At 40.0% G+C, this 27,882-nt stretch overlaps 1 protein-coding gene across 3 annotated transcripts in view; it reads right to left on the reverse strand.

Annotated features, from left to right (window-relative positions):
- Positions 1–504: 504 nt before the first annotated feature.
- Positions 505–27,882, reverse strand: part of BABAM2 (BRISC and BRCA1 A complex member 2) — a 177,141-nt gene continuing 149,763 nt past the window's right edge. For 2 of the 3 annotated variants that reach the window (XM_044440034.1, XM_044440120.1), the window contains exons 11-12: positions 21,468–21,621; positions 505–1,249 (exon numbers count right to left, since the gene is read on the reverse strand). In XM_044440034.1, the coding sequence (XP_044295969.1) occupies positions 1,186–1,249; positions 21,468–21,621 (218 nt within the window). In that variant the 3' untranslated portion in view covers positions 505–1,185. Of the gene's footprint in view, positions 1,250–21,467; positions 21,622–27,882 lie in introns of those variants that run through there. The other variant, XM_044440189.1, reaches the window with a different exon arrangement.

A 27,882-nucleotide genomic window follows, 5' to 3' on the forward strand; every position in this document is an offset into this window, starting at 1 on the left:
TGGGGTGAAAGGCAAAGGGTTGGGGGCAAAAATACCAAACCATCAATCAAAAGCCCAGCTTAAAACACTTATGGCCCAGTGAGCTCCCTAAATCACAGCAGAACCGTGGTGTGTTTTCAGCATGCTATTTATAAGATCATGTATATTTTATTCCCTGTTGGAAAGTACCCTGAGTTATTTACAAAATATAGGAAGTTACTTGATTGCTAGTCAGAGACAAGTGGTTGGCCTAAAATGTATCATAGGAATGGAAAAATTAATGGCTATGATGTTGAATGTTAGAAAGAATGATACATCCAGTTACATTTTCTCACAAAGTCCTCTAAATGTGAATTAAACTGCATGTTTTATTCAGCATTACTATATATTAATAAAGAAATTAAGGAAGATTTTGAAGTTAAAAGCTGGTTTCAACGGTGATACTTGTATTTCTCATCAGAGTTGTAAAATCAGGTAGAAATGTTTTCCCATCATTGTGGCACACACAGCCAGTTGTTAGACACCTTTGATGTTCCAATGGAAGGTATTTTATTTTTAACATCACTGGATGGTAACCAGCAGGCTCCTGACAAATCTTGTACTGAAAGCTGCAGCAGTACAAAGCTGATTTTTGCAACATGGAAGACATCTGACTAGAGGTACTAAAACTGTGTTGTGATCAAGCCCACTTTTCTGGCAATTGCTGACTGTATTCATCTGGGCATAAATTTTGAGTGGAAGATATTTGCAAAGGCAGAAAATAGCAGTGCTTTGTTTAATAGACGCTGTTCAGCTAATATGCCAAAAGATTGCAATTCTGGCATGCAAAATTTCACAGAATCATCTTAAACAATGGTATATGGAAAAAAAATCTTTAGAAAGAAGGCATCACAGAAAAAAAATCACATCAATACATTCAATACATGTTTAATTTCAGTTAAGTAGGTAGACTAGAAATGTGCTTGCATGTAGGAAAAATGAACCAAAGAAAACATAAAAAACTGAGCCAAGCAAAGTCCTCATTTATATATACACAGACACAGTAAGTTCAGTCTGTGGTGCTCACAAGGAGGCTCCAGAGTCAAAATACACCAGTGAAGACTGAAGCCCAAACCACTTCCAGGAGGTCATCTTGCAGTCTGTTGACAGGCATGTGGACATAAGAATCTGGCATCCTCTCAGGCTAAGGTTGTTGTTTTCCCCCTTCTAAAGCTTTCCATTGGCAAAAGCTGCCTCCTGGAACTGAGGAACAAATGTTTTGAAATAAGCCCTAGTGGAAGAGTAAAAAAGGTTGATGTTAATAAACTGAGAACATAATGTACCTGCATGGACAAGATTTTATAACATGCAACTTCAGGAGAGACGAAGAACTTTCCTGCCTCGTATCCATTTGTGTCACATGTGTGCCTGCTTTGATCAAACCATCAGTGTGAACCCTCATCCTGGAGTAATGATGGAGGACAGTTTGACTGATTTCTATACTGCCCACCAACCCAGATGGTTCTCTGGGCAGTTCACAAGATCAAAAAACACAATTGCAATATACAGCAACAAATCAGTAAAACACCAATGAGATGGCAACAATAAGCCCACAACAGTTGCTCTCATGTTAGTCCAAGGGTACAGCAGTAATAAAAAACAGTAAGATGCAATATAAACATTGTAAAAAGGATTGGTATAACAAGATTAAAAGATTTTTATTTAACTGTTAAAATATTGGGTGAATAAAGCTTGGGGGTCAAATAACATAGCTTTGGTGTACTAGAAGGCTATATTTGTGTTCATATTAAAAATGAATAAATGCACGCTGAAGTATTGAATTGTGACCAATTTCCATCCTGATGAAGCACTCATAACCCTTATTGCTATTTTTGTTGCTGTTCCTACTCAAACAGCTTGGTGTAGCCTTGGCAATTGCTCCCTCTCTTGCCACCCTGTACCAGCACAGATCTAATAAATCTAATTCCTTGACTCTTAAGTAGAACAGTAATATGATGAAATCAAGGGCCCTCAGGCCGATTAGTGGAAGAAAGGTCTATAAACAAACAAGAAAAAGTGTTCTTTCCCAAAGAATTTCAAGGAACTGACATGCTAGCCATTGCTAATCACACAATTTGCTTCAGTGGTGGGTGTCTCTGATCTCTTTGATGCTCATCATGCCTGTGGGGTAACTGGATTTATCTGACTGGCTGGGAAATGCTGATTGCTCTGGGACTTTTTTCCTACCTAAACATGCATAGGGCTGCACCCTTAGTAGACAGGAAGAATGCGCAGAAAATAAAAAGCACAGCTGGTAGGGATACCATATAACTAGATGCATTCAAATCAGGACTGTCAGAGGTAGTGCTGATCTTTATAGGATAAGTTAAATCTGGGTTTTGAAGAAAAATACTGGAATACTGTAAACATTCTGGAACTGAAGACTGCATTAGTTGAAAATGTTTAAGGCTCAGGTTCAGTATCCACCCCTGTTCCTTTAATAGGCAAAGCATGTCATGTTTACCCTGAAGGCGAATGAGTTCAAATCATTTCAAGGTGACTTGCATGGAACTGCAGTACTAATGTACTTCAATCCTGTAACTGAGCATGAAGTGTAATTGGGATTCATAACTACTTATTTGCAAGATTAAGATAAGCAAGGGGGGTGAGATTTAAACCTTAACTGACACCAGCCTTCCCTAGTGCAATTACATTCTTCTTCTTTTTTTCCTTAGGAGAGCTATTTTACATATGAATGTTTTTCTCTCCACTCATGCCTCTCTGGGTATGTTTCTGGGAAGAAGGTAGCTGTAAATCATCTGCTTTGTTTTATTACTTACAATTACTAGTATGATCAAATATGCCAAAAATTCCAGGCATTTCTTAATGCAGAATTCTATGGCAAGCATCCCTAAAGTGAGCGAAGAAAAAATACAGCACTGAATGTCACAATCTGGATAGAGGCTTCAGCAGCTTCTGAACTTGTATTACTCATCTGAATGGTGGAAGGTGAAAAACCTAAGTCACCACAAAATCACAAAACTAGAATACCTCAAAAATTATGCAGTCCACTTCCCCGCAATTCAAGAAATCTCTATCTAAAACACACTCAAGAAATGACAACGTTTTAATTATAGAAAAAAAATCTGATTTACACTAAAAAAAGTAGAATGGAAATGCCTGTGCAAAAACCCAATCAGTTTCTTTTTAACATTCTAAAGAAGAGAAACTCAGAGATCCTACAGTTTCAATAATTTGCCAGAAATTTCTTGAAAAGCTTTGGCCTATATTTCACAGGTGAACAACTTGTGGTCTTCCCAAAGTTTTGTCCTACAACTACCATCATATCTCACAAGAGTGCAGGCTAAGGCTGGTGGGACAAAACATATAGTAAACATCCCGGAAGACAGAATGAAGATCCAGGGTGATTTTGATAAACCTGAATGCTTGGCTGAAAGCAACAAAACGAGATTCAGTAGGGACAAATGCCAAGTGCTCCACCTAGGAAAAAGAAACCAAATGCATCAATACAAGATGGGGAATATGTGCCTCAACAGAATAGGAAAAAAAATAAGATGTTGGAGCAGGCTAAATATGGGTCAACAATATGATGCAGTCACAAAAAGGACAAATGCTATTTTGAGATGTATTACTAGAAGTATTACTTCCAATTCACAAGAAGTAAATGTTCCTTTATACTCTTCACTAGTCAGACCTGATCTGGAATACTGTGTCCAGTTCTGGGCACCAAGATTAAGGAAAGATACAGAAAAACTAGAAAGGGTCCAGAGGAGGGCAACAAAAATGATCCAGGGTTTGGAAACACTGCCCTATAAGGAGAGACTGAGAGAACTGGACATGTTCAGCCTTGAGAAGAGAAGACTGATAGGGGACATGATATCCCTCTATAAGTACCTCAAAGGCTATCACAAAGAGGAAGGTCAAGATCTCTTCTTGCTGATGCCAGAGTGTAGGACACGGAATAATCAGTTCAAGTTGCAACAACCCAGATTCAGGCTGGACATCAGGGAAAGCTTCCACACTGTCAGAGCAATACGACAGGGGAGCCAGCTGCCTAGAGAGGTGGTAGGTTCTCCCACACTGGAGACATTCAAGGAGAAATTGGACAGCCATCAGAGCAGGATGGTGTAATGTGGTGTCCTGCAACATCAGGGGGTTGAACCCAATGGCCTTCATGGCCCCTTCCAACTCTACTATTCTATGATTCTACGAAATACAGCAAGCAAATCATCAACATTGAGGGTAAGAAACAATGAATTGCCTGATCTTATAAATGTTAGAAGTAACAAATCTGTTGCAAGTTTCTTTATGGAAAAGGGTAAGTGTTGATGTGTGTGGGGAGCACAATTCTAAACTAATGAGATTCCTAACAACTTGAAGTCAAGAGAAAGGAGATGGCAGTTCACCTAGTTACCATCTGGTATGCATGAAATGTGGGTAGCTGATATCAAGCCTTTCTGCTACTATGAAAGAGAACTGGATTGAAGAGGCTAGTGCCCTGCAACAGATGGAAATAGCTTTTGAATGGGTAGATTCACCATAATTTACAAAAGACTGCTGTGAAAGAAACACAACCTAAGCTAATTTTGAGGTGCAGTGTACTCTAGAAAATAATAAAAGTTTCTGTATGTGTTAAATACAATTCTATTAACATTATGGGAGTCAGACATTACACATAAGCAAAATTTCAAACCAACCAGCTGAAAATTGCTACATTGAGTTCTACATTAAACCTTATCATATGCTGCCCCATGTTAAATCTTCTAACTTCCATTTCACAAATTCATCTCCTGAATTATGTGGTAATTTGGCATGGTGAACATCTTTCATTATGTGTTCATATGTGATTCTGCTTTGAGTATTATTATATGTATTCCCAAAGCAGTTGGTACAGGTATCACGGTGTGGAACATGCATTGAAGACTCACCCACTGAAAGTAACTGAGTGTGACAACATCAGTGCACTTCCAAACATGCATGAATTACACTGCAGCGCACGATTCGGCAAGTGATACGTGCATGGAGGCCTTCTCTGCAGCAAGAATTGTTGGCCTTTGTCAAACTATTTATCTTTAAAAACATTTAACACAAAATAATATAACAACATGCTCAAAGTGCTGTGCAACTTGAATGCAATTTTAAACAAAATGCAATAAGGTGTGTGTCAAATACTGAAGAATCACACACCTCACAAATATGGCAGGCTGGAACTCCCCACTGAACAAGGGCATCCTATTAGGTAGGTCTAAAAATGTTAGGAAGAGACTTAGCAAGCTCCTTTAGAATGTTACCAAGGACTCCTGGAACCTGATTCCTCAAAAGCTGCTGGAGGAGAGGGAAGGAGGAGAGGGAAAGATTTAAAAACTTCTTAGCCACACAACAGATACAAGAGTCTAGGACTAGCCACACACGAAGCAAATAATCTGTGAGACTCAGGCCTGGAAGCCCATGATGCAACAAGCCGATGAAGCAGGTCTGATCGGCTTGTTGCCTAGATAGGGGAGTTCACCAATGCCAGGTATGATGCTTTGAGCTTCTCCATGAAAAGGCAGGATATAAATTAAATTAAAAACTAAATAATCACGCCAAGCATCATGCTCTAAAATAATGTGGTGAGTGTAGTATCTTGAGCTGATCTCAGTTTAAAATAATTTAATGGCATGCATCCCCCTCTCCCATCAAAGTGCACAGACACACGGACTGGAGGGTTACTGTGTAACTTAGAAGTCTAAATAGAGGGTAAGAAGTAACTGTACTCGTGTATTAAACAAATTTTTCTTGAATGAGTTAATGTTCTCCACAATTCAGAACCACAAGTAAAGTATTCCTAAACAACTGCAAGCCACGTTTGTTTGTCTGTCTGTGTTTTAGACTGTTGGTTGAGTCATGATAATAAAAGACTCTAGAAGTAGAATGAAATCTCCCTCATCTCAATACTCATAGCTGCAATGCATGCCTTTCAGGTCCATCCGTTCAGGTTGTGACTTCTTGCAACCTCTATACTATAATAGTACTAGACACACACACTGAGGTCAGGGAGAGGATGTGCTGCCTACTGAACACATGTGCCCAAAGCACACCGGCTGCAGGCAGCAAGCCGATGGGAACAAGATGGAGAGAATGGGAACCAGCCTTCTCAAAGTCCAAGTACCAAGGCTGGTTCATGCATTTACTTTTCACCTGTCACGAGATTCTCCTCTCCCCCAGTAAGGACAGGGTGATTGTCTGTGTTGAACTGGGAGAAGACACAAGGCACTTAGAGGTAAACTCAAGATTGTCAAAAATGGTAAGAAACAACTGGAGTCCTCCAGAAATGCTTCAGCAGATCTCCAGAAAGGGTAACATCAGATCCTGTGTGATTACATTTAACTTCGTTTTTTGAAATCACCTTTTAACTCTGCCAGGAAATTGGGGACCATAGAAGATAGGGGCAGGATCTGTTTCCCTCGTTGCTCTTTTTCATTTCCCTGGAATTCTTTTCAGGCATGTTGTTGTTCTCTTTAACTGATTTTAACACCAGTAGCCTCTTTTGCTGTTTTACTGCATATATTTTATTTTAGAAGATATATTTCTATTATATTGTAAAGCTACTATAGTCAGAGTTCCTTGAAAGGAAGGACGAGATATGGATAACTTCAAGTAAACAACACAACACATACAAAGGTGGGCCTTTGGAGTTATAAAACCAGATTGCCCTGAAGTTAACAAAAATTCTATACACATTCTTGGAGAAATACATAATTATTTGGGAAAAGTAATGAATTGTTTGCTATGTTCAAGGATGCTGCAGAGAACAAAATACTTACCTTGGTTTAGCCTTTGTACAAACACAAAGCAGAGTGGCTTGCTAAAGGAGAGTGAATTAATATACATTTATGCGGCACATCAGAACAGATCAGAAAACCAGAACAGACCAACAATGTTCCTAGCTCCCGTACTAGCCGCAGTGAGTTGGTAGGGGGTCTGGATGTGGAAGAGTTCCACTGCAGATTCCTCACTACCACATACCCACCTGTAGGCATGACTGCTCTGACTAATATTGAATGGTAGACCAAGGCCGCCATGTAAGTGTAGATGATGCTCATTAATACTTTGGGGAAGAAAATAGATGCCAGTTTCCTTGGGCAAGCTTATAAAGGCTTGTACTCTAAAATCCGAAGTGGACTCTGATTTGGGCACTAAGAGGGAAAAAATCACATTCTGCGCACGCACACGCACAGACAGCAGCAATACAATATATGTAAATGTATTCACTTCCTAAACACAAACTCAATCTTAATATTGTGCTTTTTCTCTCTAGCTAGGAATAATAATAGCAGTGATAGTGAGACAAGACATGAGCAAGAGAAAGCTGAACTATCCATTTCATCCTCCCGAACATACCATCTGCTCTTCATCTTATGCCTTTTCATCAAAGGCACTGGAGGACTGGGAGAGATTTAAGGAAGCCTTCCTATGAAACATCCCCCTACAAGAGGTAGAACTGCAACCACAGCAGAGCACAAGAGAGAAAGAGGAGGTAATTGCATCCTGGCCCATGTAGTTACTGTAGCTTTCAGGCACTGTTCTCCCTAGCCAGCACAACCCACCTCATGTCCACAATTTAGAGACATTGTTAAGTCCATGCAGCAAATTTGTATGAATGTGTGATAAAGTGAAGGAGGGGTACTGATTAGAACTTACGGAATCACGCACTCATGTGTTTGCTTTTCCAACATAATGTGTTCCAGTGGCAGAGCAGATGAAAGGAGAAGGAAAATCAATTGTTTGAACAAGTATCCTTATGTAGCTTGGCCAAGCTTCTGCTCAGGGCTCTAGAGGAGTATTATCTCCTCCTCTCAAGAGTTCAAAATCACTCATTTTGATCTACTATTCAAACTCTAAGAAACCACCTCAGTAAACGACTCTACACCTCAGTACAAAGCAAATCATTATCGCTATTTACCATTCAAGCTGAAGACACTACCTAGGAAAGAAATTCTCTCTTGTTCAAGAGCACACTGATGCCATGTTATCTGACAGCAAATGCCTCCAAGCCTTATTTATATGTTTTAAGTATTCATGTCGACATGCTTCTATCTGCTAATACTCTGACTGCAGTTGCCCCAGTGCCTTAAATGACAAGACGTGTCACCAGGAAAGAAAAGAAAATAACACTTGATGGTCCAAAGATGGTTTAAAGATGTTTCATTTTGAAGTGTAAACCAGCACCTAGAGTAGATAACTCATCACCATACAGTATGACTAAACCAGAATTCTGAATAGCAAATGAAAGACCTCTAGAAAAAAATGAACGATGAAGTCATCATCAACATTATATAACATGTCATCTCCTTCTACAAGACCACTGCCTGCTCTACAGGTATGCTTACCTCAGGACAGTGTCAAATACTCCCCTTTTTGGTGGTTTCCAGGAATTAGGTCATTAACTCACCACAACTAATCAGTGTTTCAGTATCACCAAAAGCACAAGCTAAACTCCATCTTGTAACAGAATATGCAAAATATTCTGGATGCTTAAGACAAGGGATGATAAGTTATGCATTTTTCAGAGTGGAAAATGGAAAATCATGGTTTGGCTAAGGAACGCACCTCTCATGGAGATTGGAAATGGGATATTTATGCAGAATTGCTAGTAAACATAGACTGATACAAAGAGGCAGGTGAATAAAAAGAGCCCCAAAGGCAGGGCAACCACGAAATTGGAAGCCCAGAGGCAGGAAACATTGGACGAAGGATTTGGGACAAAAGGGAAGCACAAGTGTAGGATGGAAAGAATCAAAGGAATGATGCATAGAGGAGGCTGAAAAGCCCCTGATAAGGATCAAATAGGAAGGGAGAACTGAGGGAGAAAAGCCTCTCGCAACAAACTGGTACTGTTAGTGTACAGCTGACTGGGGAAATGATCGTATAACATCTTCTTTAAAATAATTGGCCACCCTGATCAGTAATTATCTCACTTGCACAGAAAGAAAAAATCCACCTGGAAAACTTAGCCATACTTGCAAGAGCACATTATGTGTTTCTACAGAATTTAATGATCTGGCCTTTCCTTGGTTAAAGGGGGAGAACGGACATCCCTGTTCTAATTTAAATGAGCAACAGAAGAACCATGGTCTGCTTGAACAAGAACATGGAATTCTCTTCCACATAAAATGGCATTAGGAGGATTAGCATTGTTTCTGAAGTGCATTTCAAAGTACAACAGATTTATTGACCTCTCTTCATCAACTACTCAGAATAAAATGCAGAACAAACTAAACATCCCAATGGCGGCAGCAGCAACATGAGCTTCAACTGAGGCTGAATGATGCCTACATTGTAGATATATAGATGTTATAAACACATTATAGTAGCTTAGTTTTATCAAGCATTTCAGTAAAACTTATTAGACCCCCCACCCCCATGGTGCCTGACAATCTTGATTTATGCCGGCATATTAAGACTAGGATTTCAGTATGAAATGCTTTCCTGTGCATCTCTCGCAATCAAAATCATTCACACCAAGGGAAATAGGTGAAAGCTAGAACTAAACTCGAGAAAGATCAGGGCAGAGATCATAAGACTTGGTGTCTTTGACCTATTCATCTCATACTGTAATTATGATGTTGCCGATTCATAATAATGTCATGTTATATAAAGGATGTCAACAGTGTGGCCACAAAGTGCATCCAAATTCTTGTAAATCTCTCTGACTATACAGTTTTTGAAGCTCAGACTGGTAATTCTAAAGGCTTTATAGTTCTCTGTTCTTGCTGCAACTTGTCCTGAAACAAAGAAAACTTGTTTTGAAAATGCTTGCCACCCACAGCAGTCTGTTCCTGGGCATTTGACGATGAGAGGGCCAGCCCTTCCCTGACCACACGTAGTCTGGCTGGCTGTTTTTGTGCAACTCCCAGTAATTAACCTTTAAAAGTACAAAAGGCAGATAATGCGACGCTCTGAAAGACAGGGTTGCCACCTTGCCAGATGCACTGACCCATAGACACAAACTAGGGGTGGAGATGGTTATAAAAAGACACAGGTGATTTCAAGATATTCAGTTATGTAAGTTGCAATAAAACCAACGTGATCCAGGCAGAAAGGTTAAATGTAAAAACATGTAGAAACTGCTCCTAATGAGCGGCTTTAGTGGTAGTGGCAAGCAGAGGTCTACAGGGTTGTGTGGAAAATGGAACAGCGTCTGCATCTGCCTGCCTTGCCATGGAAAATGCTGCAAGACTGCCTTGCTCCTTGCAAGTCTGATTTAGTGCACCACTGGAGTGCCTCGGATTTCAGGAAAACTAATTTTAGTAAATCCAGAGAAATGGTAGGCTGATTCCATGGCTAGAAAGAGCTGCCCTGAGCTCTTTGGAGAAAATCCAGAGTTATACATGGAATAACATTTAAAACATGTGCACGTTCGTGTCTAAAGTACAACATACATGTAGATTTTTCCATGAGTAAATTGATCATAGACCAAGGGCTGAATGGTTTTCCTTACACAGTGATTATCGCAATGTGGGAGAAAGGACTGTATTCAAAGCGGCCCTCAAACTGTATGTTTCCATATCGCTCAGAAACATTAACATCAGATCCTTGGGCAGGCTGCTACTCCACTGTTGCACTCCCTTTCCACTGTCTCCCTTTGGGTCCAACCTCCATGCAGAGAACTTGCCAGACTGGCGAGTCCATGGGGATTGGCAATCAGACTAACCAATTATCGCACATGCTAGGGCAAACAGGGAGGCACTGGAACTGCTGACATGTGAAGGGGAGCCAAACTGAGCTCAGATTTTGCTCTGCTGCTAGGAACATGCAGAAGCAAGCAAGGTGGACTCCAAGTTACTGTAAGCTTTCCTGAACTTCAGAGCAGTGTCCAGGCTAAGTTAACCGTTGGTACTGCAGCTGGCTGAGCTTGGATTGGCTTTGAAAATTCTGTTACAGAGGGCCTCCAGGAAGCCAGCTGAAATAGGAGGTGACCTGCCCCTCCTCCACCAGGTAAACAACTTGCACAAGACCCTTACCTCCTTCCAATGCCCATAAGCAACTTATGGCATGTACTCCATCAAACAAGTTGTTAAATTCAGGAGCAATCTGGAGGAGGACCAGTCTGCAGTACAGCCTCTCCTGGTGTGCACCCTCTGGCAGTTGCTCAGCTTTGCCATTGCTTGAAGCTGAGCTGGTCCATGTGTCCCCAAGTCACAGCTGGAGTGTTGACAACCCAAGACTCGACTTTTCCATCTCTTTATAAACAGGCCAAACAATACTCTTAAATGCTTGTTATTTCCTTGCCTCTTTATAAACTCATGTACGGAGAGTGATTTAAAGTGCTGTCTAATTCCACAATTTACTCAGATAAACAATATGAACTTAAAGTTGCAAATAGTTATTGCTTCAAATGTGGTTTGGTACGAGGTTGTATTTCATAACAGGGTTGCTGCAACCTACTATTATATGCCTAAGTATCCCTGTGATCCAGAATAGAAAGTCTTGTGTTTAGCATTCACCTAATAAACAGAGTTCATGAACATCCCAGCACCACATACAACTTTTGAAATGCACAACGACGGAGGAAAAGAACGATTTAACGTGAAAGTTCATTCATGTTAGAATCTACGTACATTCAGATCAGTGTTTTAACACCCTTTCTATTTCTTTAAACTCTAGTTTAAATTTTATTTTTCAAAAGGAGGAAGAGGAGGAGGAAAGACCATTTATAGCATTGGTTATGTTTGGCTGTATACATGATTCCTACATTTTCAATTAAGCTACCTGCATCATAGGATCATAAAATAGAACAGTAGAGTTGGAAGGGGCCATGAAGGCCATCGGGTTCAACCCCCTGCTACCAATAAGAATCTCAGCACACAAGAAGGGAGATTTACCCTTCCACTTCCACACTGAGATCCTGAAAAAAAGTCACACAGATGTGGAGTGTGTGTGTGTGTGTGTGGAATAAATACTGATAGAAAAGAAACCTCACTGACATCAATAGGAATGTTGTTGTTGTTTTTAATCAACTGCTCGTTAGTGACAGCAATTTTCAGGTTTGAGCTGCAAAAGAATTCAATTTCTCCTGTTGTACTGTGGTCCCAACCCAGAACAACCCTCCCAACACCCACTTGATTTTAGCTTTTAAAATCCAGATGTCTCTTCAAATAATTTAAAGTAATTATGTGCAGTTAATGCTTCAGCAAAGCAAAGAGGTGGAAAAGAGTAAGAGGACTGCTCTATTCCCCTTCCTTTCCCACCCAATAAAGTATGCCAGCAATGGAGGAAGGTCCACTTGTTCAGTGAGGTTGGCAGGAATGGTTTTTGGATGTATTGAAAGCTTTAAATGCTGCCACCAACCCCTTACTCCATCACTCTTATGGAGACTGTTTCACTAATCGTTTTGGTTGCTCTTTTCTGGACCTTTTCCAGCTCCATGACCAGAGTGACTAGACCTGAATACTGTATTCCAAGTGTGATCACACAACAGATTTATAGAATGGCACTATGATACTGGCTGATTTATTTTCAATCCTGATTTAGTTTCCATTTAACTCAGTAAGGCTTATATTTGTAAACTTACATGATTGCACTATAAAAATATAAAGGATAACATAAGCATGATGGAGCTGCAAATTTAAAATATGGAAAATCAGAGGCAAGAATAGTCAAACCATGTACCTCAGATTTCAGGAAAACTAATGTTAATAAGCTCAGAGAAATGGTAGGCTGATTCCATGGCTAGGAAAAGGACTATCTGGCAAGCTATGCAAGTCTGACTTCGTAAGCAGGAAAGATTTATTTATGTATTACATTTATGCACCAACCAAATAGCCAGAGTTCTCTCAAAATAAGAGCTTAAGACCATAAAATACAAAACAACAAAACATAATATAAAAATATGAGAAGCAAAATAATAAAACAAACAGCAGAGCAATGATCTACAAAACACTGACCTGTAAAAAACAATTATCCCTAAAAAAGGTATGGGAGAATAAAAAGACCTTCACCTGATGCTGAGAAGGCCACAACATCTGCTGCCAAAAAGAGAACCTCTGTGGGAAGGGCATTCTAAAACTAGAGCTTCATCTTGGAGAAGGCCCTATCTTGAGTGGCCACTTGCCTCACCTTATTTGGAAGGGGTACCAGGAGGAGCTCTGAGCATGATCTTTGAGTTCAGGCAGGCAGATATGGGAGGAACTGATACTTCAAGTAACCCGGTGGCTCTGTGCCATTTAGAGCTTTAAACCAGAACTTTGAACTGGCAATGGACGCAGAAGCCAGTGCATTTTTATGTACATCTTACAGTGCATTGTAACAGTTTATAAAGCACCAGCAATAAGAATCTTGACAACAATACAGTGATTAGTAGATGGCAATATGGTTTTTTGAAAAAATAAACCATGATATAACTCATTTTACTAGGCTAGTAGCATTGTGGGAATGCTGGAGATGCAATTTAGCTTGATTTCACCTAAGTTCCTCATGCTATTTTTTTGGTTGTGCATCCACAAATGATTGAAAAACCATACTTATTGAATACACATTAACATCTCCCACCAGATATTCAGTTCACATTCTCTTGTTTCTTTCTTTTTGCATGTTGGTTCATGTTGTACCATCAGTACCACAGTGTTGCATTCATAGAATTAATCTACATAAAAATGCAGTTTTGATAGACGGGAAAAATTGTACAAAATTACTTATGTAAATAAATTCATTACGCTTAAAAATATTGATAGATTTTTCTGTTCTTTAAAGATTATTACAGGAAAAAGTATTTTACCCATAATAACATGAGACCCTTAACTTCACTGAAGCCTCCACTATAAAACATTTCCATCTATATTACCAATGTCATGTGCTTGACCCTTCAAAGTAGTGAGGCATACATTAATTTTACATTTTTCGCATTACATATAAATAAATTTGGTTTCATGAGGTGGTGGCCTGTTTCTCTAGAACACAGTGGTACTATTTCTGCTTTCTATTTTTTTAAATGTTACACTGATAATATTCATTTCTGCTTTCAACTTCCTTTTTCCATATGCCATTAGTCAGCACTGGGTCTCAGCTCAACTGTTTAGGAAGATGGGAGTCACTTAAAAACTCATTATTGAAACATTTAGCTTTGCTACCACTAGATCATATGAAACATGTATTTAGTATAGAACCATTCTCTTGTTGCTGTTGTTGGGTCATCGAAGCTGTTATGTGCCATCAAGTCATCTCTGACTTATGGCAACCCTATGAATGAATGCTCTCCAGAGTGTCCTGTCTTTGACAGCCCTGCTCCATACTTGTAAACAGATTAATAATCAAGTCAGAACCTAGATTAGTCAGAAAAGATTATTTTGCACAATATTTTAATCTCTCTCTCTCTCTCTCTTCCTGCAGGCCAGTGTCTGCCAACATCATAGACAGTGTGTATGCCCATGTGCAAGGTGTCTGCCATATTTGGGGTACAGAAGGAAATGATCCTATTCAGTACAGCAGAAATATATTTGTAAAGAATTTCAGCTTTTGCATCAATACATAATTAAAGGTTATTCATTTCTGGGTACTGGCTACAGTTGAAAAATCATCTGACACAAGATTCTACATTTTTATAGATGGCAGATATTAATATAAATGATTTATTTCCCTATTTAATAAACAAAATACTTCTACTTTCTAGGTTTTACCAGATACAATGCTGAGATGTAGCGCTTAGATACAGTACATTAATTATTTAGAAATGTCTTTATTCTGTCAAGCATTTCACATATACATATCTCTCACCATGGCATTACATCTTTAATCATTGTTTTCCCTTTGCCACAGTCAAAGATTTAATGAGAAGTGACCAGAAATAAGTTTCCCAGCTCTCCTAATTTGGCTGAAATCCATATTATGCATGACAGCACTGAAGATCCCTGGCAGGCACCTGTCAGAAACCAATATACCATGTCTTAAGCGCTGCACTCAGCTATCCAAGACGACACTTTTCAAGATGTACATAAAAATGTGATTCAACTAGCCATCCTCTATTGTATTGTCACCCACTGTCATGCACATACAGAGATTCCAGTGCACAGAAATTGTTGCTCTATTGCAGGCCATCATCCTCATACATTTTTGGCCTATTTGTTTTCTATTTTTCCCTGTAATAGCAATTGATTAAAGGGGATTTTGTTACTAGAGCTGTTATACTAATTATGTAATGGGCTGGTTCACACAATCCAACAGCCTACTGTGGGGTGCAGTGTGTGTAGGTAGCAATTTGGAATATTTGCCAGCTAGCTGCAGCTTGTTCTAGGGTTATACAAGGGTTAACTCTTGTGTAACCCTGGTTGCCCAGGTCTGATGAAACAACAAGCAGCACCCAGGCAGTGAATATTCACATCCCATCTGGCATGTGCTGCAGCCCACTGTGGCTTAAATAAGTCATGTTGGTTAGTTTGATTTTAAGAACCAGGTCATTAAGTAGCTTAAGAACAAAATATTTTGGTGGGATTTGAGGGAAAAAAAAATCACACTCTTTTTGTAGAAGTTGGTATTCCATTCTGTCAGTAACTATGTATTGTATTGTATTAAATAGACAGTATCTTCAAATTAAATGTGTACCTGCAGCTTATGGTAGGCTTCAGCTATGCAGAAAATGTAGTATGGAAAGGGCACAGTAAATTGGATCTTTAGGCTGCAATCATATATCTAGGAGTAAGCTTACTCCCAAGTAGATAGGCATAGCCTTGCACTGCTGGGGAGCTTTTGAAGAACCCATTGTACTCTCCTGTTCCCTAAGCACAATAATTTCTAATTAGATCAGCAATATTTAGTCAAATAATTAGTCTGATTAACTGATTAAAATGTTTTGACAGATTCGTTTTTAATTTGTTCATTGTGCATCAACAGAAAAGGTGGCTGGCTGCAACTCTCATAAGGCAGGCTCACCTACTCTTCTCTGCATGTAAATCACACAAATTAAGCAGGGCCAGCGTTTAGTCTTCTCTTGTGGTGCAGCAGAGTGGCTGATGACTCTTCTCCTTCCTCTGCCTCCCAGTGGGGAATGGAAGAGCAGCCTCTCAGCTTCTGCCGTGTTGTTTTTTCACACTGCCCTGGGCACTGTAGGAAAAACAAGGCAGCGTACTGGACAAAACCGTGGCAGTGGCCACTGGCAGTCACCATTTTTCCCATTCTGATTGCCCTGGGCCAACAACCTTTGAGGCACTGTGGAAAACCGACAGAGTCAGCTGCCTGACAGCAGGATGAGGGCAGGCCCTGACAGCGGACTGGTTTTCTGGCAGCTGCTTAAAGACATGGCATTGTTGATGCCAGGTCTGAAATCAAACACATCTGTAACATTCTGCTTATTTTGCATAGTGCATTCTATTTAGGGGGTGAGGTAAAGAGCTGAAGGAAGGAGATGTCCATCTTCCTTTTTTTTCCCAATTCAAGCCACCTGCTAAGGATCTACCCTGTGTACTGCCCTACAGAGTCTCAAGCCTAGTTTTGCACCTACAACAATCAACGGCCTCCCCCGCCACCCCCCCAATTAAATTCTCAAGATGCCAAACAATGTTGCTGTCCTCATCTGACCCTGTAGAATATGTATAATTGGCCCTGATTTCAAAATACGATTGGTATGGATAAACTTCAGGAAATGTGGCTAAAATCAGGCCACTCCTGCATTTCCTGAAACTTCATGGGAACTTATAGAACTGTACAGAGCATAACTAAGAACAGACACGGAAGCGGCACGCATCCAACAACTTAATTATTACATGCACAAACAAAAAAGTATGCTTTATTTACAATATTCCTACATAAAACTGCAGGCTAAGAGACTGTATGTTCTGTTTACAGAGACTTGAATGCCTACTTAAGAAGAGATGTTTTTTCCCATGGAAACAAAAATCCAAGGCCTGCTTTATATCTGTACCATGAGTAAGAGCACCAGTTTCCCATAATTAGCCACATTCTATGCCCACCACAGATTACCATGAACTGTGTGCTTCAGTACATTCCCCTTTTTCCCAAAGCAGTCTTTGAATTACAAGAATAGAACTAACCTGGGGGAAAGAACACAGGGTTTCCTACTCTCACTTTTCTGATGTTCAGATTTATGGTTTATTTATAGTTTTGCTGGTTGGACTACAAACAGTGAAAAGAATAAAATGCAATACAATTATTTTCTTACAGGACATTAAAGCCAGGGTGTATCTCTGAGCAAATCCATTGCAAGCTCTCTATTTTCTGTCCACGGCTTTCCCTGATCATCATAACATGTAGAATAGGCATGTGAACTACAATGAAACACACAGCAACAAAACCACACACTGCTTTGTTTGCTGTTGTTATTTACATTTTCCTCTGTGCCACATCATTTGTTCTTTTGAACAGATTACATTTTGGCCTCAAAGAAGATGGTAACTAAAATTGTCAGCAACAAAATAAAGGCACAGTTTCAGATCACGTGCCTGTCATGACAGGTTGGCAATGCACAGAAAAAGGAATTAATGTATTTATTTGGGGACTGGATATATTTCTTCAAACTAGAGTCTAACACAGCACAATAGGGAGGAAGCAGCGTTTTTCCAGGATAATAAGGCAAACTCTTTATTACTACTAAGTATGGGAGGCAGTTATGGCCTTTGTAAAGTGAAAGTATTGAGCTACTGTATAAATAAAAAATGACAAAAATGGCAACATAGAAAATGATTTGTTCAGCTGGAAGAACACAAGCAGAGAGAATTTAGACACTATTGTAAACACAAAGTAGGAAGGTGGAATTTTGAACATCCATAAAATAAAACAAAAACATAAATTTCATTCAGTGATGATATTTCAAGTGAGGTAACAAAGCTGATGAAGCATTAGCATATAAAAATAAGAAAGAAGAAGCAAGCTATTATAATTACTAAATCTGTGCTAGTAAAGCACTCTCTGCAAAAAGAAAGGTTGAGGAAGATTACTATTTTTATTAAACATTAGACCAGCAATCTATGCTAAGTTTCATATAAGAATTCCCTAAATTACTTTAATGCATAAAGAGAATTTGATATTATTTATTTAGTGTATTTCTGTACCATCCCAATATGAACAAATATCCAGCTGGAGACAAAATACAAGGTAGACTCGGCGCTTGTATACCAGCACTGGTGTTCTTTCATGGCCTGCTGTTTCCTCAATAGCACGATTCTATGCCTGTCTGCTCAAAAGGATTTTCTACTGAGGTTAATGAGCCCTAGTAAGTGTGCCTAGGCACTTGCCTGTCTTCTATCCTAGCATATGGACGTAAGAATAGCCCTACTGGAGGGTCCATCCATTTGCAGCATTGCTCCACATGTGACATGAAGTCAACAGCCCACCTCTGATGCTTGGCCACTCCAGCAACTGGCATACAGGGGGAAACTGCCTCAGATACCTAGGTTCAGTCTAGGGACCATAGCTACTATCATGTTACCCAGAAATGTATTATATCCCATAAAAAGAGGGTTTTTTCTTAACAGCTGAGCCTGAGGCTTTTCACATCATGACAAGCCGTCATGGCACTCTGCCACAGTGGGTTGGGTGCTGTGCACTGCGGGGGCTTTGCTCCCACCTCCTTCACCCTCAGTCTTCCAGGCAGTACTCCTGGGGACACGGCAGGAGAAATGAATCCCTTCCCTTCCCCGTGACCCATTCTGAGCTATTTCATCACTTTAATACTTCTTGTGGGGGGATCAGGAAAGCCAGCTTGACAGCCAACTTTCCCAATTCCTGCTTGGGTGAGCACCAGCTCCATCTTAAAAGTGCCACATTGAAACCTTGTGCCATGAGCTGCCCAGTATATTTTTTTAAATTGTGTGTCTAGAAATGGCCCAAAAGTACTTGGGCTCCAGATTTGAACCGAAGCAAAGACTTATATAGCAATAACATTAGGAAATGAAAATGCCTCAGTTATCTTGTTATCAAATTTATAAGGATAGTTGTGCAGCCCCATGCAAGTCTGGATACAAGAAAGGGTTGAAAGGACCCAATCCTTGCCTATGTACACTGGTAGGGGCGGGCTCAGGGGTGGGCTTGTGAACCCCAAAGCTCATGCTGAGGCCACTGTGAGAACCATGTGTTGACATGTAGCGTGCCCACCATCTACTCCTTGTGTGTTCTTAGAAAATGCCTATGTCTAAACCAGGGGTCCTCAAACTTTTTCAACAGGAGACCAGTCGAAAGCTGCCGGCAATGGGCGCGGGCTGCCAAGGCGGTGCGGGCTGGGGGTGTGGGCCGGGCGAGGGGGTGCGCGTGCATGGTGAGGCAGGGGCGTGCGTGTGTGCGCAGAGATCGTTTTCTCCGAGTGAGTCCAAAACCATCTCCTTGCGAGCAACCCGGCGCCTCGTCATGTGGCAGCTTGCTCACAAGGAGATTGTTTTGGACTCGCTCGGAGAAAATGATCTCCTTGCAAGCAAGCTGGCACCTCGTCACACGCGCACACATGTGCGTGTGGCAAATCCAAAACCTCTATGGCAGGCCAGATAAATGGGCATGGTGGGTCGGACCCGGCCCGTGGGCCATAGTTTGAGGACCCATGGTCTAAACTATCAAGCGAGGGAGCAAGGGACTGATAACTCCGTCTCCTTTTCTTGCTTGAACTGTGGGTAAAACTCCATTTGGGTAGGCTGCAAGGACATCCTGTGATGTAGGGGTGGTGCATGATCCCAAAAAGACCCCAGGCTTTGCCCCACTGGATCAGAATAATACACATTTGCCCATACTAAAACTTACATATGCTCTGACATGTCACTCTGTGAATGTCTTTCAAGGTCCTGTCTCCTATTTGTAAAAAGAGATGTATAGATGGAGAAAAGGAGGGCATTTCAGAAGAAAATCTCAGGCAAAAAGATTCAGGGTAGCAGGAGAGCAGCACATGTAGGCAAAAAGCTAGCTAATTCAGTGGGACTGGATGCAACATAGATAATCAGGGATCTTTTACCTTTATTTCAGCAGGTGCCTCTGGACAGCAAGGTTGTGAGGCAGATGGCCTTCCAGAGATTCAGGGTCCACATGAAAGATTTAGGGCTCCAACCCTAATGGGGCTCTGGATTTCCAAGGCAGAGTAAGATTCAGTTAAATGGACTGAATTATCTTAGCTGTGTTCCTGTGGGAATTCTTACCTTCCCAATGGGGTTTGGGAACACTGCTCCAGCCAGTCAGTGATTGGTTAAAATAGTTCTTTGATTGGTTAGGGGTTTGAGCACAAGAAGAAGGGATGTGATGCAACCCAATTATAGCTGTCTACATGCTTCAACTGGCTTTCAGGCTTGTGATTCTCTGAAGCCCAGATTGGGCCCAATCCTACTGGATGACCCATATTTAGGTAATGTATAGGGCAGGTTTAGCTATCTTTTATTATTTTTGCCAAAAGTTACTCTGGTTATTGTTTGCTTTTTATTCCAGTTTCCCCTTCCCCTGCTATAAATAAACTTAACACCTACCTTAACAGGTTTGCGCATTTCCTTCCAAACTAAGCCCTAGTACTAAAATAAGAAGCACTACCTTTTCTTTGGTTAACTGCTACTTTTTAACATTTTAGACTCCAGGCTTAAAAAAAAATAAGAGTATGCTGGCTTGGGCCCTTACTTCTAAACCTCCTTATTTTTAAGTCTCCTCATCCCTGCACACTAAGATGTGTGAGTGAGGGAGGGAAGTTGAAAATGTTTGTATCTGTTGCCTCAACTCTCTAAGATGGGACTGAAACCAGGGTGCTACAGTGGCCAGAAAGTGGTGCTGTGGAGACTTTTCCCTACTTCTTGGCCATTTGGATGCTCAGAAAGATCTAAACTTGCCCCCTGTGCGTTTTTACATTTAAACAAAACTGCAGGTGAAAGACGTCTGGACTTTGGGCTAAAGTGTCATCAGAAAGCTGATGACATACAGTTTTCCATCTCTTTTTCATCTAATGCCAGGAAGGTAGTAGAAATCTGTAACAGATGTCTGGAAGCAATTTTGGGATGGATGAAGGCAAACAAGTTGTCTTTTAATTTGGACAAGGCAGAACTACCATGGGGTGGAAAAGCTGTTGCCTTTGGAGGTTTGCAACCAGTTTTTAATGTGTTTGCACATGCCCTTATCAGCTTGGGCTGATTTAGCAGCTGTGGGCCTACCTAGAGAAGGTGGACTATGTCTCAGTTACACATACTTTGGTTATATCCAGACTGGACTACTGTAATGTGCACAATGTGGAGCTGCCTTTAGAGGCTCTCAGAACTTCAGCAGATATGGAATACATCAGTGGCGAAGTTTGTCAGGGCAAGGAGCAGGAAGGAAACATGTTCTGATCTGGGATGAAGGAAGAAGTCTGGTCTTGAAGAAAAAGCCTGTGCTTGAAAGGACAGGAATTGAAAAGAGCTATGAGTACATACCTGTGAAAAAACAGTTTGATATTCTCTCCACTCTTCTCCCAGTCAAATTTGGCAGGCATTTAGCAAGGTCAAAGCAGCAGGTGACTTAATATGACATATATTGTACATTTATGTCACAGAAGAAATATGACTTACTTTGCTCTTTTGGCCATCTCATTGCCATCCCATCGTGGACTGTAAGGATAGTTTTTTTGTGCCTGAGAATAGAGTTCTCCACTGTTAGTGAAGTGATAGACAGATTGAAATGTTAAAGTGGGCTGGTCCCGAGGAAAGTACAGTGGCAGGTCAACTACAAGGAAACAGAAAGAGGAGACATTAGACAATTGGGTTTTCCCCCCTTTGGTTTTCATTTTCTTGTACAAGAACTCTGCATGAGAACTAATAGATCGAGGAACACCTTCTAATTCAATAGATGTTTAAGGAACATTTTATTGCTAGTTCACAGAGCAGTATATAGCTGCACTGAAAAGATTTGCTTTAAATTATTGCTTATGTTTCTGCCACAAAAAATGAAATATACAAAGCAAGTTGTAAGTATTTTCCCCATGGATAATCCATTACTGATACATCCATGCATACATACAGAGCAAGCTATTTTACAGATACTGCATGTATTTGCATTTGGGAACTTATATGATTTTGCTAAAATGGCAAGCTTTGAGATATGTGGGCAGACCATCCTGCCAGTGTGGACTGAATAGCCTGACCAATGCACCTCCAGTGGCATCCTCTGTGAAGCTAAGTATTCCAATCCACCTATGTTCTATGTCTTTCTCCCAATGCCAAGCACAGTTCTGACCTATTCTCACATTTTAAAATTCTAAACTATCTTACACTTTTGCTTGCATAATTTCTGTTGTATTTGGTAAGAGTTATTGGTGAAACAATTAAAGCCATGTTGCTTTGCTATCACACATTATTAACTCGGGATGCCAGTGCATAATTTTGTCCACATGTACATTGCTTGAGTTCATAGGAAGAAACTAAGTTATATGGTTACTATTCCGTAAACAGGCAGCTCCATTTCAGACCCTTTCAGGAACAATGGAAACATGCAATCTACTTTATTTTGATTTCAATGTATTTTCCCAAAAGTGTCTTGGTGTAGCCTGAAACTCATTGTTTTACACAACTACAGTTAATTCAATGAACATAATATCTAATTCCAGACTTATGCAGAGCATTTATAATCTCTAAACTCATCAATGCAACATCCATAGTTCGAAAACTTTAACATGATAATCAATTATACTGTTCTTTCACTATTACACTGTTTTATAAGACTTGTAAGTGGTGGTTCTTCACAGTCACTTTTTTGGTAAAAAAGGAAGGTAAAAAAGAGGCTTAGAAACCAAACCACAGTAATAATCTAGTTTGAATACCCAAGAATTTTGATGCTAAGAAGTAAATTGGCAAAGACTTATACCAGAATCCTCTTTCTTAGTACATCTGTATTATTGTTGATCTAAAATAGAAACTCCTCTAACTACCCCCATATATAACAAAATAAATCAACAGACTAAAGAATGATAAGTTCAACAAGGCATTTTGGTAAAGGACTTGAACTTTAGAAAAGTTTAGTTGCTATGCTTGTTATGTGCACACTTTTCTATCATCTTTACTAACAATTGGAAACTCAAGCAATCCACAAATGCTTTGAAAGAGTTTTACATATAGCAATTGAATTTCACCAAATCTTCATGTAAGATAATTGTGTAGAGCTGGACATGAAGAGAAATGCCCCAAATATGTAAATACAAAAAAGCTGAAGGCAAAATGGCTTTTTGTTGCACAGAACAGATTCTTCCCTAGAAAATTAGTCTGTATTAAATAACAAAACAAACTTTGCACAGTTGAAGCTTCATTTTACTGTGCTCCATAGTATTTTGCATCTAGAAAACAATTCATAGGACTAATTAAGGCCACTTCAAATTGCATGTCAAAAAGCTTTTCTCTGTGGGGCCTTGAAGCATTGTGTAGGAAGCTGCTGGGAGAGAGAATTATTTGAAATAGAGAAATGGCAGCTGGATGTACCCCCTCTGCTGTTTCTCCATTTTAAATGCTTCTCTCTAACAGTTGCTTCTCAGTTAAAGCAAACATGCATTACCAATTTTATCTGTATGCACATTTAACAGGTAGCAGACTGTTCTTTTATTGTTATATAGGTGGATGGAGACTCATTCAACATGACAACTTGTAGCATTGGGAAATCCTCCCCCACCCAAAAAAAAGGGAATACATCTTGTGCTGGGAATTCCCTTTGTGTGGGCATCTTGTATTCATGTGGCATTGGATACAGCCTGAAATATCAGATAGTAAAGCAGCTAGCATTAATATAATCAACTCCGTTAGCAGAAAGAACATTTAGAAATTAGATAAGAAAAAAAAATATTTGTTGGCCTTTTAAATCAAGTGGCTCACATGCTGTGAAGTCATTTATCAGTATGCAAACTATTTGCCTCAGAAAAGTCTAAGAATCAAAAGATTCGTTATGCTCTATGGGGTCGATGTAAACCACCAAGACTGAACTACAATTTTGAGGTTAGAGCTTGCTTTGTTGTTTGCGCTTTGTAGTCAAAGTTAATTTCCTTTATGTGTTCTGTTGTTTTTGAAATTACAATTTCTCAAGTATCAGTTTCTTAAAAGGAAAGCCAAATAGTTTTGCGCAACTCATAAAAGGAATGAGAAAGGATAATAAAACTTCAGTGAAGAACGTTAACAACAATATCTACCGTATTTGTTTCATTTCATTTAGTTTTTTTTTAAACTCAAGAATCCCAAGTCTCCATTATCTTGATTTTGTAAAATTTCTGACTTGCTGAAATAGGCAGTAATAGCATTTTTTCTCCTATTAAGTAAGTTGAATACTTTGTTTTAAGAGCAAGGTATGCAGTATTGAAGTCATGTTTAAAAGCACAATAGAGACAAGACTGTCAATTCAGAGAAGCCTTCATTTGAAGTGATTAGCCTTTCAGCAATTGCAGTAATTTTTCCCCCAGCTGAAGGACTGTTTGAAAGACAAAGGAAAAGAAAAGAAAAAAGATTGTTCTATTCAACTAACAAAACACAGGGACATTGTAAAAATTCTATTATGGTCATTTATTAAATCAATGCACATAACTAAGTTGTCCCTTACTTATACCTTTTTGGCTTCTTTAACTTTAGCACCTGTTCATTTCCAGCACCTCTTCTATTAACACACAGCTCCTAACAAACTTTTCCCAGTCTCAGCTAAGACCCAGTTTCTTTCCATTATTTTCTCTCCAACATTTATGAAAACATACTTTTGTGGTCATGAAATATAGGAGGTTCTTCTAGCATCATCTTCATCACTGGCACCACCAGGATGACACACATGCTTCCCAACCTCATGTCCTTGCTGTGATGTAGCAAGATGTGATGGTTACTTAGGACTTCATAGGGATTTGAACTTCAAACTCTTCAGTCTGGCTTTAAAGTTCCAACCAATACACCACACTGACTTCCATAAGACCATTATTATATATGATGCTTTAATATGTAATGCAAGCAAAAAAAATAGGGTTCTCAGAGTGAAGGCTAATCTAAATTTCTATGGTGGAAACCCAACAGCAGCAGGAGAAGGAAAGAAGAAGAAAGGGCAAAAGATGCTGCTGAATGAGTATAGGTTTTGGCTTAGTTAGGGGTGAGGTGTAGGTCTCTCAGTCAAAGGGGATGGATTTGAACAACAAACAGGAGGTGCCATTATGAGATTTCCTAGGAGGTACAAAGGAAAGGAGGTCACTTTGACAATACAGGTGAGCACAACTAAAAGAAAGTCAAGGGGATGAATTTGACAGAAAGATAGCATAAGACAAGGCTTATAGGTAATAGATGTAAAAGGGCCTAGGAAGCTTATATAGAGAAACAAGAGGAGATACTGTTTGATCTGAAAATAGGGAATAATTTTGGCAACAATGATTATAAGTAAAGGGCTGAGATGAGCCAATGGAGGAAAATGAAGAGGTTGAAGTAGGCAGAAAGTGATCAGAGCAAGAACCTGAGTTTTAATTGAGTGGATGAAGAAGAGTTTCACAATGTAGAGGTAACCTGATTTGGCAGCAGACTGAACTATATATAGAAATATTGGATTTCTCTCTGCCTTCCCAGTCAAATTCATTGGTGATAACAGAATAAAGAACAGTTCTGCTAATGATAAAAGTTCCAACATCAGCATGTGTAAATATTTCAGGTAGTGACTACACAGTGAATGGATGCATGAAATGGCCCTAGGTGAGAATATCATATCTGAATTAAGCAAAATCATGCATATGTGTTACATGTTTGCTAGATAAAACCCTGTGTCAGCATTTGCCTCCAATCTTGCAAATACTATTTCCAAACAAGAGTTGATTCATAGGTACTTGGTGCTGTGTCTGCAGACAATAGATAGATGACTCATGTCTGTAAATTCCTGGAAGTGCCAACAGACCCCTTGCTTAGTCATCTTTTAAGGGATGCAGAGTTCATGAGCTCTGAAAGCTATAATAAAGGCATTTTATCAGCTTAAAAACATTCTGGATAGCACAAATTAAGCTTCTAAAAATAATTTAATACGTATGAGTCACTACAACTACCAGGTTTGCACAATACTTCACAGTAGTTGATTCAGGAAGTAACTCGTTCTCCCTCCACATCAGAAGTAGAAAATCGGATGCCCTCCTATTTTTTTATTACAGTTCCCATCAGCCCCAGTCAGCATAACCAACTATCAGGGATCATGTGAGCTGTAGTCCAAATATCTGGAAGGGGCTAGGTTGCCTTCCACAGGTTACATCAAGCTCCCTGCTCACCAAAAAAGCCACTCCAAGTTGTGCAGTTTGCAGTGGTCTCTGCTGGCAAATATGAACAGGAAGAGTACCAGTGAGACCAGAAGCACTCTGCCCATTGCATGCATTCTAGATTTTGTTCCTGTAAACCAGTCATTTGGATGTATCCCTTATTAAAGGCAAATCAAATTTTCACATGATGGTATGTATATTCAAAATAATTCCCAGAGAGAAGGGCTAAAGTTACTACAATATATGCTAATTTAAAAGCATTTTCTATAACACAATAATGTGCGAGATGTGTGTGTATGCAATGAAAACAAATACATGGAAATGACCATGTTATCTATGACAAAGAGTACTATGCATACGGGTTTGGAATTATCAGTCTGTTCTAGCAGAAGAGAAAGCAGTAACACAGGTCAGGGAAAATGTAACTCCAGGAGTAATTCCAGTTCTCTGGGTTTGCCCCATGGTTCGTTTTCTAGGCCTTTGACTTTAACAAAGGGATCTGCACTTGTCCTACTTTAACTGTCACTTTAGTCAACATATCCATCCTCCTTCCCTCTCTGTCCTCCCCAGCCTAGTTAATTACCCTGCCCTTCCACCTGGGCAAAGGAACAATTGCTCCAGACAACAGCAGCAAGCCATATTTACAGCTCAGCCACCGTCAGGAACAATCTATGTTTGAACAACACAGCAAACAACTGTTGGTTGTTATCACTGGTTGTTGTGTTGTCCAAAGACAGTCATTAACCACAGTAGCACACGATTGCCTGCTCTAGGGTTTCTTCCAACTGCACGTGCTTGTTGTATCATCTGAACTTGGACAACACAACCCATCATGCAAGTGAGTCGGAGGAAGTGTAGCCATTGCTACACTTGTCAAGAAATGAGCCAGAGAGCTTGCCTGACAGTTCTCCCACTTTGGCATGGTTATCAAAGCTGTTACAGCTCCTTCTACCTCCTGTACCAAAGATCTCTGGACTAGGAGGCAGGCAATCAGGCTGAGTGGGGCTGTTCCAAATGGGGCAGATCTGCCCAACTATTTCCTGCTACTTGTACCTCAAAGGCCTACTCCCAGGAAGGAGTGGGGGAACCAGTTCGGTGGCTCATAGGAATGGAACTGAAAATTGAACTGCCAACATCTTACTTTTCTTATACAAATTTTTGGTAGGACTGCACTTAGAATACTGTGTTTAGTTCTGGTCGCCTTACCAGAAAAAGGAAATTGAGTTGGAAAAAGTACAGAGAAGGGCAACAAAAATGAACAGGGGGCTGGAGCAGCTTCCCTAAGAGGAACAGCTACAATAACTGAGACTGTTTAGCTTAGAAAAATGGCGAGTAAGAGGAGACATGATAGAGGTGTTTGAAATAATTCATAGGGTAGAGAAAGTGGGGAGGAAGTAATTTTTCTTCCCCTCCCATAACACTAGAAACCATGGTCGTTCAGGACAGATAAAAGGAAGTACTTCTTCACACAGCATATAGTTAAATTTGGATGACATGGAAGAAAAGGCTATCAGTGGCCACTAGCCTTGCAGGCTATGTGCAACCTCCTTTACCAGAGATGGCATGTACCAGTTGCTGAGGAATTTGGGCAGGTGAAGGTCTGGCACCCATCCTGCTTGAGGGATACTGTGGGTAGCTCGTTCAACACAATGTGTGCACAATGCTGGACTAGTTGGACCTGGCACGGCTTTTCTTATCTTCTCATACCATGTTCTGCTCAATCAATGGCTACAAAGCTGCCCCACACAAAC

This window comes from Varanus komodoensis, unplaced genomic scaffold (assembly GCF_004798865.1).
Source record: "Varanus komodoensis strain SLA01 unplaced genomic scaffold, ASM479886v1 scaffold1, whole genome shotgun sequence".
Taxonomy (NCBI): Eukaryota; Metazoa; Chordata; class Lepidosauria; order Squamata; family Varanidae; genus Varanus; species Varanus komodoensis.